At 40.4% G+C, this 12,882-nt stretch overlaps 1 protein-coding gene across 1 annotated transcript in view; it reads left to right on the forward strand.

Moving 5' to 3' along the window:
* The window catches only part of GALNTL6 (polypeptide N-acetylgalactosaminyltransferase like 6), a 1,125,319-nt gene that overhangs the window by 1,086,319 nt on the left and 26,118 nt on the right, over positions 1–12,882 (forward strand). Inside the window, exon 13 of the mRNA XM_036763330.1 lies at positions 6,029–6,178. Within this exon, the coding sequence (XP_036619225.1) occupies positions 6,029–6,178 (150 nt within the window). The remainder of the gene's footprint in view (positions 1–6,028; positions 6,179–12,882) is intronic.

The raw sequence follows: 12,882 nt of genomic DNA on the forward strand, positions 1-12,882 counted from the left end.
TATTTTGCAGAAATTACATAGGTAAAACTTTATCTACTTTTTTAAAAATGAGGGGGAGTCTGAAAAGTGATATTATGACTCTTTAGAATAAGCTAATTGTCTTTGACATGATAAAGAGAAACCTGGCTGATGGGATCCTAGACCTCAAGCTGGAATGGACCTCAGGAACCACCTCATCCTCTCTTTACAGATGGAGAAACTGAGGCCAGAGAGGTTAAATTATTTGCCCAAGGCCTCACAGATAATATGAGGCAGAGCTGGGATAATAAGTTCAGAAAATGTATGACTTCTCTGCTTATGAGTCATATCCCCACAGTAGAAAATAAGCTCTTGGAGGGCCTATACTAATTTTTTGTTGTTGTAATATCCTCGACACCTGGCATAGCACCTTGTACATAGTAAATGCTTAATAAATGCTCACTGAGTGAATGAACAAGCAAAACAATTGTTCCGATAAATGGAAAATAGATCACCTTGGCATCCATGAAATACAATTAAGTGCCAGGAAAGAGTCACAGCAATTGTCGCTCTCAAACTGGAAAGTCCATCAGAGAACATTTTAGTCAGATCCCTAATTTTTTCAGATATGGAAACTGAGTCCCAGAGGCATAAAGTGATTTGCCTAAAATCATGCAGTGGTAAGCTCGCTGGTGGGATTTGAACCCAGGTCCTCTGAATCCAGAATCTGAGTTGATTCATTCAACTATCTCAAACTGCCTCCTCAAATATATTGAAAAGAGGAGAGAGAATTTATTAAGTGCTGAGTACCCGGCACTTTGCTAGGTTTGTGGATGTAAAAATAAGCAAGCAGGCTGGTTCCTGCCCTCAAGGAACTCACATAATAGGAGAAGAATGGTGCACAAAAGAGAACTAGAGAAGGGCTGGGAAAGGGTGAGGAAAGGCCTGGCTCCAGGCTCACTGATGGCAGCCCAAGGTGCTTCCAGAGCAGAGTCCAAGGTTTTAGGTTGGGGGCAGGAGGAAGAAGGTGATGTAGCGAGGGAGTGTGCAGGCAGCATGGTCTAGAAACAAATGTATGCCCTACAGCTTCAAAAGATCTCTGGTTTTGTAGGCTTTAGGATGGCCTCCATTATAGAAAACTGGAACTTCCCTCCATGCCTCGGTAGGTGGTTTTCTTAAGTTGCTGGGACCACTCCAGTCCCTTGCCTGGTGGCCAGACTTCCGGTCACCCTGAGTTTAGCCAGGCTGGTCCTCAGACCCACGGGCTGTCGTTGTTTAGTCATTTTCAGTTGTATATGACTCTTCATGACTCTTTCTGGGGTCTTCCTGGCATAGATACTGGGGTGGTCTGCCATTTCTTTCTCTGGCTCATTTTACAGATGAGGAAACTAAGACAAAAAGGATTAAGTAAAAAATAAAAAGGCTTATGTGACTTGCCCAAGGTCATATATCTAGGAAGTGACTGGGGCCACATTTGAACTCAAGAAGATGAGTCTTTCTGACTCCAGGCTGTGCATTCTATCCACTGCACCACCAGCTGCCCCTCCAAATATTGTTATCCCCATTGTTCCGCCTTGGACCAGATACGTGATTTATTAGTAGAAGGGAAATGAAGGAGTAAAATCTCCTTCAACCAATTAAGATGGGCAATTCATCTGCAACTTTGAGTCTTAGGGAGTTGAAACCAAGTGACTTTCCCCAGAGTCACAAGTCCAGTATGTTTCAGAGGCAAGATTTGAACCCAGATCTCTGAGACCATCTCTTCACCCACTGTGCCATACTACCCTTCATCTCCATTTTATAGTTGAGGAAACTGAGGCTCAAAGACATTAAGTCATTCATCCAAGCTCACAGCAATGAGGATAGAACTCAAGCCCAGGTCTTTTCATCAGTGTTCCTTCTACAACATCATGCTGCCAATCCTTGATGGTGTCAGGATTCCAGATCTGGCACAAGGACAGGAGTAGCTCTTCCCAGTACTTCGTCAGATAGAGGCCAAAGATCTGTAGGTCCAGTGTCCCTAAGATTCCCATCTTTGTTTATTTGGATCCTAGATTTTCCTGTCTGGTTTTGCTAACTACCTGCCTTACCGCTGAGATTACATTCCATTTACAAGGTATTTATCTCGTGCGTAAATAGTCATTTACATGTTGTCTCCCCCATTAAAATGTTAGCTTCTTGAAAGTTGGAACTGTGTTTTTGCCTTTATTTGTATTCCCCCGGCTCAGCATCGTGCCCATCATAGACTAAGAGCTTAATATGCACTTATTGACTGACTGCCTGATTGTCTGGTTTGGGCCGCTTCCCATCCTGACCAACTCTACGTCTGGCTTCCACTCCTACTCATTCTTGTGGATTCGCTGTTTCCCAAGCTCCCCCAAGCTCCCCACTTATTTCACTTTTCTCCTATGGTTTGGTAGCTTGAAATGCTGTTTGAAATTCTCAGCCTTGGCTGTAACTAAGCTACCCACTATTAATGACTCTCCTCCTGCCCTACCTTGGCAGCAAGAAACCTCGGCCAACAGTACAAAATTCTGCTATTTGATAAAGTCTATACAGTGATAAAGGTGTCCAAATGAGTAGAAACATGACAAAAATCAATAAAGACCAAAGATGCTGCTCTAGCTGCTAGTGGAGGGTCATAGGGACCAGAGCTGTAAAGGAACCTGGAGGCCAACTCCCTCATGGTATAGATGAGAACCAAAGAAAGGAAATTACTTTCCCAAAGTCACATAGGTACTGAGGCAGGCTTTGGATTCTGACTACAAATCAAATGCACTTTCCAGTATGGAACTAAAGCAGATGTGATGATTGAATACCATAAATCAAGGAACACCAGTTATCTCAGGGGCTTCTTGCAACATAAGTCATGGAAAAGGGAATTCTTTTAATGCAGCAGCAAGAGAAATAGTTTTTAGAGTCTAGGAGATTTCTCTAACCCAGCCAATAATGTACTTGGTAATATGGCTTATCCTAGTAAAATAAATTGACCCAGTTTCACCTAAACTTGAAAAACAAGCATAACAGGGATTACATTGTATGTATAACATGTATATGTTGCACTGAGAGACAGGGAAGACTAACCTATGAAAGTTACTCTAAAGACCACTTAGAGATGAAGGTCACATTTTTCTATATGCCTGGAACTTAAATGGCCTTTAGTTTAGTGCTTAACTAGGACTATAATGTTTTGTATGGGAAAGTGGAAAGGACTGGACCTGGCCAAAGTCAAGACCTGAGTTCAAATCCTGCCTCTGATCCTCACTAGCAGTATGTTGGGCAAGTCATGTAATGTCTCTAAGCTTCAGTTTCCTTATCTGTAAAAGGTGGATAATTATCCTAATACTGCCTACCTCATAAGATAGCAGAGAGGAAATCACTTCGTGAACTTCAAAGTACTATAGAAATGTGCGCTATTGGTGGTGCAATGTACAGAGCGCTAGGCGTGGAGTCAGAAAGACTCATCCTCCTGAGTTCACATCTAGCCTCAGACACTTACTAGCTGTGTAACCCTGGGTTTACACTTAACTACTTCATCTTATTTGCCTCAGTTTCCTCATCTGTAAAATGAGCTTGAGAAGGAAATAGCAAAGCACTCCAGTATCTTTGCCAAGAAAACCCCAAATGGGTTCACAAAGAGTCAGACGCAACTGAGCAACTGAAATAGAGTCAGCCAGGCACAGGAGATAGAATGCTGGGTTCAAAGTCTATAAAACCAGGGTTCAAATCCCACCCCAGTCACTTGTAAGTTCTGTGATTATAGGCAAGTCCTTTACCCTCTCTCAGAATCATCTGGTTCATCAGTAAAATGCGTAACTATACCATACACCTCACTGGATAACGATCAAACACTAAAGTTCTATATTGATATTAGCCCTCAAGGAGCTCACATTCTCCTGGACTGCCACAGAAGAGTTAAAGAAAGTAAAGAAGGCCCTTCAAGAGACAGTAAAATAATAACAAATGTAGAGAATAATGTTATATATGCATATCTAATATATGATTTATACATACATATACATATACATAAACACATACACACATGTATGCATACATATATACACACGCATACATACATATACATATATGTAGACATACATATATGATAGAGCCTTGTGAATTTTCTGCTCCTCAAGAACCCATGGAGAGCACTTGGGTCTAAAAGTTAAGATAAACACAATATTCTAGAACTGACAAGGTCCTTGAGGGGTCTTTTCTTCTACCTCCTGGAAAGAATGAACTCTAATAAAGAAATGGGGCTATCTCTACTTTCTTTTTTTTTAATGTCCCAGAAAAGAGTCCACTATCTCCTTTCAGGAAATTCTTTCAAATATCTCAGCTAAAAAAAGCTTTTATCCTACAAGTGTCTCTTTTTGTCCTGTTTTCATGGAGATTGCAAATAGCTGCTCCTCAACCCCCTAGACAATGTGCTTTCTCCTGGCAGCAGACCTAGCCCTTCCATTCTTCTTTTCTTCGGGCCACTTAACCCCAATTCCTTAGCTTTTCTTCATGCAGACTATTTGGATAACCATTTGATCATTTTTCTTGTTGTTGTTATCATCTTCTGGAATCATGCCAACTTCCCTACTTTTCCATTTCCTTTGCAGGACCTAAAACTGTCCCTAGCACTATATTAAGGAACTGTGCTAACAGTATATTGTGTGTTGTCTCTCACTCCTCCACCCAAAAAAAAAAAAGCCCATGGTGACACATTGCAGCTTCATATTTACCTCTGGTCCCAGGTTTTTTCCCATTTTACTTGCACAATGACAACCCTTCCTCATTTTCTTTCCTTTTCTTCTTCTATTTTTTTGACTGCATTCAGAATGAGATAATCTTAGATTTGGAAAGGTCTCTTAGAGGTCGTAGACTCTGGCCTCTCACCCCGTGCTGCACTCCTGCTCCCTGCTATGTTTCTGACAGATGGCTAGTCAGCCTCTGCTCAATATCTCCGGAGACAACAGTCTGCTTCCCCAGGTTTATTTCCCTGCACTTCTCCTCAGCTCCATCCTTGTATTTGCTCTTTTAAGCTGTATCAAGATTGTTTTTTAAATATCATTCTCTTCCTTCTGTTCAGATCACTGCTGACCAAGTTCTCATTCCTTATAACCGCCAATCTGACCACTACAATGCCTCCTGATTGGTCCCCCAGAATCCAGCCTATCTCCTCTCCATTCTCCATAGGCTGCCAAATTTGTCTTCCTACAGCATATGTCTGACCACCACATTCCCCTGTTCAAGAAGTGCTAGTAGATCCCCATTGCCTCTATGGATAAAATATAAACTCATCTGTTTGGCAGGTAGAATCAGATCCTTCACAACCCAGTTCTAATTCATCTTTCTAGACTTATTCCATAGTATAGGGCATACTACAATCCGGCCAACTTGTCCAGCTTGTTGCTACCCATCCCTGATATCCAATCTCCCGTGTCTCTGCTTTTGCACATGTTGTTCCTCATGCCTGGAATGCCCTTCCTCCTCAGACCAGCCTTTTGGAATCCCTAGCTTCCTTCAAGGATCACCTCAAGTGCTATCTTCCATGTGAAAGCTTTTCTGATTCTCCTTTTCTTGATACTCCCCTTCTCAAAAAATTACTTTATATTTATTTCTTTTTATATTTACTCATCTGCATACATGTTGTTTCCCCTCTATTTAATGTAAATTCCTTGAGGTGAGGAACTATTTGATTTCTATCTTTGTGTCCCCTAATACACGGTGCTTGGCATGTGCTTAATAATGTTTGTTGAATTGAAATGTATTCCCTAGGCTGATTGGACAGTATCTGAGTTTGAGTTCAAGTGGAGATTTGAAAGACTTTGTCCTTTCTAGGGAGCATTGACTTCACAGCCTGATATCTATCTCCTTTTGTATCTTCTCTCTCCTTGGTGCCAGTGGGGTAGAAGTGTTTTCTGATGCCTGCTTTGATCAAAGTCCCTGAGATGTTGGAAATGTTGAAATCACCCTTTCTATGGCTGACCACAAAGAAAGGTGTTTTGGACTGAGAAAAGTAATATTTTCCCATGCCTGACAAAAACTCAAACTCACTTGAAATATATTATTTTTTTCCTAGCTCTTCACCTTTGGGTGGCGAGAAGATGTGCGTCCTGGAGAACCACTCCATACCCGAAAGTTTTGCTTTGATGCTATTTCCCACAGTAGCCCTGTCACCCTCTATGATTGTCATGGCATGAAGGGGAACCAGCAATGGGGCTATCGAAAGGTAAGTCACAATCACAAGCTCACAGAGACAGCTAGACGGTGTAGTGAACAGAGCACTGAGCCTGGAATCAGGAAGATCTGAGTTCAAATACAGCCTCAGGTACTTCCTCATTGTGGCATCCTAGGCAAATCACTTAAACTTTGTCAGCCTCAGTTGCCTTGAATGTAAGATGAGAATAATAATAGCACCTTCCTCCCAAGGTTGTTGCAAATATCAAATGCGATATTATAAAGTGCTTGGCATAGTGCCTTATTGAATAAATGCTTATTTCCTTCCTTCTTTCCTTCCTTCCTTCCTTCACTCTTGAGGTGTCCTTCAAAGGAAACTAGGAAGTCTAAGAAGCCAGGAAGGAGAGCATTCCAAGCATGGGGGACAACCAGAGAAAATGCCCAGAGTCAGGAGACAGAGAGTCTTGTTCTAGGAGCAGCAAGGAGGCTGCTGTCACTGGGTGATAAAATACATGGGGAAGGGGGTATAAGGTAAAAGAAGACTGAAAAGGTAGGGGCAGGTTATAAAGGGTTAATGTCAAACAAGATTTTATATCAGATCATGGAAGGAGCCACTGGAGTTTATTGACTGGGGCTTGGGGAGGGAGAGGGTGTGGAACATGGTCAGACCTGGCTTTAGGAAGATCACTTGGACATATGAAAGTAAGATGGACTGGAGTGAGGAGAGATCTGTGGCAAGCAGGTTATTGCAATAATCTAGGCATGAGGTTATAAGGGCTTGATCCAGGATGGTGGCCATTTCAGAAGAGAGAAGGAGATATATGTGCAAGATGTTACAAAGATAAAATCTCATAAGTCTTTGCAACAGGTTGGATATTTAGGGTGAGAGGCAAGGATGACGCCCAAGTAGTAAGCCTAGGTGACTGGGAGGATAGTAATAAGGACATTTAGAAGAGAGGAAGGCTTGGGTGAGAAGATAATGAGTTCAGTTTTTGGCATGTTAAGGTTAAGCTATCTGTAGGATACCCAGTTCAACATGTCCAGTTAGAGATACAAGTCTAGAGCCAAGACAAGTACATTTAAAAATCATCAGCCTAAAGATGATAACTGAATCTATGAGAGCTGATGAGATGAGGCTCTATGGTTAGTGGGCATGACCTGGGTGAAGGAGATTGAGAAAAAGTCAGATCAATAGGAAGAGAACTGGGAAAGAGTAGTTGTCATGAAAGCCTAGAAAGAAGAGATTATCAAGGAAAAGAGGGTGGTCAACAGTCTCCAATGCTGCAGAGTTAAAGAAGGATGAGAATTGAGAAAAGGTCATTAAATTGAGCTGTTAAAAGATCTTTAGTAACTTTGGAGAGGACACTTTTGGTGGAATGATGAAGTCAGACTGTAGAGATTTAAGAAGCTGGTGAGAGGAAGTTAAATAAGAGTGAGAGGTCCCTATTGTAGATAAGCTTCTCAAGGAGTTTGGCCACAAAGATAAGGAGAAATACTGGATTATAGTGGAGATGGATGGATTAGATGAGGATGGGAGAGACCTGGGTGTATTTGTAGGCAGTAGAGAAGCAGCCAATAGACAGGCATTGAAGATGAGTGAGAGGGTAGGATAATCTGCTGGAGGAGACGTGATGGAATGGGATCACTTCTGCATGTAGAGACATTTGCAGGAACAAGGAGAAGGGCCACCTCTTCATAAGAGATAGGATAAAAGCAGAAATGTTGGCAGAAGGTATCTGGGGAATGTGAGGTGAGGAAAGAAGGAGCTCTTGGTGGATGGCCTTAATTATTTTTTCATTTAAATACGATGCAAGGCTTTCAGTTGAAAGGGTGGAGAAAAGGATCTAGAGAGATTTGAGGAGGGACAAAAGGTTTGGAAGGGCCACTGGGGAGAGTACAACAGTGAGTTAATTAGGGAAGTATAAAAAGGATTGCCTTGTAGCAATGAGGGCCCAGTTGAGGTTGTATGACAAATTTGTAATGGACTCAGCAGAGTTTCATGATTTACTGCATGCGAGATAAAATGATTGGGTGCTTTTGTGACTAGATAAGAGTTTGGAGATAAAAGCTCATCTTGTGTATATACTGAAAGTACCTTAGGGACAAATCCAGTAGCAGACAAGACAGCAGAGATAACACGTTATCTTTTTTCTCCAACATGCCTTTGATTTCTTCCTGTAGGTCTAGATATCTTGAAAGCTTTTCATCCCATGTAGTTTGGATATTGAATATTGAATATTGTTTTTATTGCTATTATTATTATTATTGCTACCATTACATGGGTTAGCCACATTGATGCCACATTTTAATTACATCAGGTTTCATCTCATTGAAGAACATGCCTAACAGTCCCTTAATAATATCTGAATGTCATATTCAGAGATGCAATGAATCGATTTAATTCAGAAAAACATTAAACTGAATTGCTTGTAGTATGCATTAGAAATAAGTTTAAAATATATTTTACAAGAATAGAAGATAATAGAAAGGATTTTATAAAATAAGAGGGAGTAGGTTCTTAATAATTGTTTTTGTTGATGTCTCTCTGACATTCTTGTCAAACGGAAACTATATCATTCAGATACTGTGTTGCCTAGCAAACACCACCACCCAAATAGAGGGGCACATGTGTAGGAAATACATGCATCCCATGCACACACAGGGAAAGGCAACTCATTGCTTTGATGTTGCTGATGCGTTCTAAGGATGTCATCATCTCTTCTGGGCCTTCTCTCTGCCATGCATCATGTCTCTGATGCTCCAAAAATGGCATCCTTCTCCACTGCTTCCACCCAGGAATTGCATCTCTACTACTCTCCACCACACATCACATTTCCACTCCAGCTAGTCTTCAGCTATGGAGCTGTCTTTAGAGTACCCAATATTTTGTCCACCATCCATTGGGAGATGCTGTGATTAATAGAACTCTCCCCCGCAGGGAAAAGCAAGAGAATTTTCAGCCACTCCATTTACTAGGCCACAGTTAGTCTTCAGCTGAGATTCTGTCTTCAAACAAATTATGACCAGTGTAGACAGCAATATTTGAGCAGATCTGTGAAGTCAGTGATAGAGATAGTCTCTCCTGCATTGTAGACCATAACCAATTTATACCTTCTCATTGCATATGATTCTTGTCTAAGTCTTCCTATAAATGCTCCAATATTCTAGAGGCCTTTGTCTGGGCCTTTTAACATCAATGGTACCAATTAAAAGTATCTGTCTTCTCTAGGTCTCAGTCTGACACCAAGTCGCCTCCTTTTCTGATCATCCTTTTCTTTGATCGTACTCCAGCCTAGATGCAAAAATTGGATCCTTTGCAAATTGGAAGCTAGAACTTAACTGAGCAAAAAGCTTTCCTTAGGGACTGAGAAAATGAAGGTAATTTTTTAAACATACTGCAAACAGCAAATTCAAAACAAATGAAAAACAATGCTTTATTGAGTTAACAATAAAATTAAAAAGCAATAAAATTGATTTTAAAAAAGCACTTTCATTGAGTTCAAATAACACTAAAACTTTTATTAATTTAGTTTTGGACTCCCTTGAAGCATGTTTTGTTTTTTAACTTTATTATTATTCTTAAGCCTTGAATTCAGACTCTCTCTTCTTTTGGGCATATGAGACCTACCACTTTGCCCCTAGATTTTGGTCTCAATTATCCCCTTCACAGATAGGAAGTTGCTAATAGAAGACCTTCCCATTTAAAGACAGGGGAAAAATAAAAAGTTCACCTAAGGTTTGCTCCAACATTCTCTAGTTTTTTCCAAGTTGCTAAGAGAATGCTCAGGCCACATGTCTAAATAGCAGCTAGAACCAGGGCCAATTCCCTTGAGTTTCAGAATAGCTGTCCCCATCAAGGAAAAAGAGATACCTATCTAAACCTACCAGCATTGCTTATAGGGCCTCCACTTGTGCCTGACTCCTAGTCCTCCCCTGAAACAAGATCATGTTGCTTGAAGAGACCTCAAAAACCATCCAGTGCCAGCCACGCATTCTACAGAGGAGCAAACTTCACCTCAGAGAGGTGAGCAGTGAAGGTAGAGGATTTTTGCATATTAACACTGCTTTCTACTAAGATCTTACCTGGTGAATACATATGCATGCAAAAGTACCATATACTTGTGTATTCTATATACCCACCTAATAAGGCAACTGAAAAGAGATAATTAAAGAAATCCCATCCAGTCCCTTTTACTAGGAAAATTTGCTTCAGAGCATTGCAACAACAACAACAAAAAAAAAAAAATCAGGCAGGTTTTTCAGGTGAATTGCATTAGTGGTAAGTGACTGCATGTGTCAGATACATTTGCTATTTGACTTTCTGTAACCTGGGTATTTGTGAAATCAAGTGAAATTTTTGAAAATGCTAATAAACTAACTTTCCTAGTACATCAGCAAATCACCTGAGTAGCAACTGATGTTGTGACCAGGAGACCTTGTGCTGGTCTCCAGGAAAAAGACCACTTCTCATCAGTACCATTAATGTCCATTTATTTCACAAATGGCAGTGGGCCATGCCATACCATTAGGCCAAGAAAATGATATAACTTTCATGGAGGAGCTTACAGACACTTAGAAATGAATGAGACAAACAATATGTGGGCACAAAGAGTTTTCCTGGGAGTTAAAACTGTGTGCTGGGATTCACATTTAAAAATCTTTTCTAGTGCTATCCACATCTAGAGAAAGAACTATGGAGACTGAATATAGATCAAAGCATACTGTTTTCTCTTCTTTTTTGTTATTTTAGTGGGGAAAGTTTTTTAAAGTATTAAAAACAAGCATTACAAAATAGTGCAAGCATTAAAAAAATCTTTCCTTTTTTGGGTCCTTCTGGAATCTCCAAGAGTACATGAAATAGAACCAAAAGAGGTAGTTTTGCGGCAGTTCTCATCTTAAAACTTTTCTTAGACATAAGTATTGGCCTATTAGTTCACTACCCAAGGTTTACATTATTGAAATACTCACATTTAAAAGGAGTATTATTTCTATGGCAATCGGAAAGGTAGGATTATAGTAATATAGGTTTCAAACTGGAATCTTGAAGGTTGCAAAGAGATCTTGGAGGCCAATACTAACTTTCTCATTTTACACATATTTTACACATACTGAACCCTAAAGAGTTGAGATAAAATTCCAAAGGTCACATAGGCAGTATGTGGTAAAGTCAGGTTTCAAACCAAAGTTCTTTGACATAGTCATGTGTTATTAATAATAATAATATTACTAGTTAATTTTGTTAGTACATAATATTACATGATGGCATATTGATTTGATATGATTATGATGAGGAGAGTAATAATGATATTCACAAAGAAAGATCTGAAAAATTTGTAAAATATCTCAGCTTCAGCTAATTTGTTCTGGACCAATGTCAGCAAACTAGAGCCCAGGGACCCCATTCAATTTTGCATGGCCCTTGAACTAAGAATGTTAATGACACTTTTAAAGTATCTAGTTGTATTAAAAGATGTAAAAAACATTCTTTGCTCAGGACTCCAGAAGCCCTCCTGGCTGTACATTGGCAATCCCTGCTTTTGACCCGTGGTGTCAAACTTAAATAGAAACAGATCCTAACCTAAATGATCGCTGAATATTGACTTAGAATACCAGAAATTAACATTGTCTATATTGCATTGTATTTTTATTTCAACATTTCCCAGTCACACTTTAGTCTGGTTCTGTGGCACTGAGGAGTTTCACTGATTCAAGGGTGTGACACCTCCACTCTAGACTATCTAAGTTTGCCCACCTCAGGGTCCCTCTTTGGCAGGAGACAGCATGGTAAAGTAGAAAGAATACTGCCTCTGGCATCAGAGGGCCTGGGTTCAAGCCTCATCTCTAAAATTTTACAACCTACGTGACCTTGTACAAGCCAGTAGACTTCCCTAGTCCTCAATTTTCTCAGCTTTTAAGTGAGAGGTCTGGATTAGATGACCTCCAAGACCCTTCCAGCTCTTGATCTATGACTGCCTTTATTTTTTTTTTGTTTTGAACCTGATTCTTTACTTTTTAAAATTTATTTTCAATTTTCAATATTCACTTCCACAAGATTTTGAATTCCAAATTTTGTCCCCATCTCACCCCTCCTCCCACCCCAGGAGAGAGTACATTTTGATTACTCCTTCCCCCAATCTACCCTCCCTTCTATCACCACCCATTGTCTTATCCCCTTCCCCCCTACTTTCCTGTAGGATAAGATAGATTTATATACGCCATTGCCTGTATATCTTATTTCCCAGTTGCATGTAAAAAGCAATTTTTAGCATTCATTTTAGAGCTTTGAGTTCCATATTCTTTGCCTTCCTCCCTCCCCACCCACCCTCACTGAAAAAGTAAGCAATTTGATACAGGCTATACATGTGTAGTCATACAAAACACTGCCATGACAGTCATGTTGTGAAAGACTAACTCTATTTCCCTCTATTCTGTCCAGTCCTCCATTTGTTCTATTCTCTCCTTGGACCTGTCCCCCACAAAATTGTTTGCTTCTGATTACTCCTTCCCCCAATCTGTTGCCCCTTCTATTATCCTTCCTCTCTTATCCCCTTCCCGCCTGCTTTCCTGTGGGGTAAGAAAGATTTCCATACCCAATTGAGTGTGTATGTTATTCCCTCCTTAAGCCAAATCTGATGAGAGTAAAGCTCATTTATTCCCTCTCACCCCCCCCTTCCCCTCCATTGTAAAAGCTCTTTCTTACCTCTTTGAAGTGAGATGATTTACTACATTCTGCCTCTCCCTTTCTCTTTCTCCCAG

Source organism: Trichosurus vulpecula, chromosome 6 (genome assembly GCF_011100635.1).
Source record: "Trichosurus vulpecula isolate mTriVul1 chromosome 6, mTriVul1.pri, whole genome shotgun sequence".
In the NCBI taxonomy this organism is placed as follows: Eukaryota; Metazoa; Chordata; class Mammalia; order Diprotodontia; family Phalangeridae; genus Trichosurus; species Trichosurus vulpecula.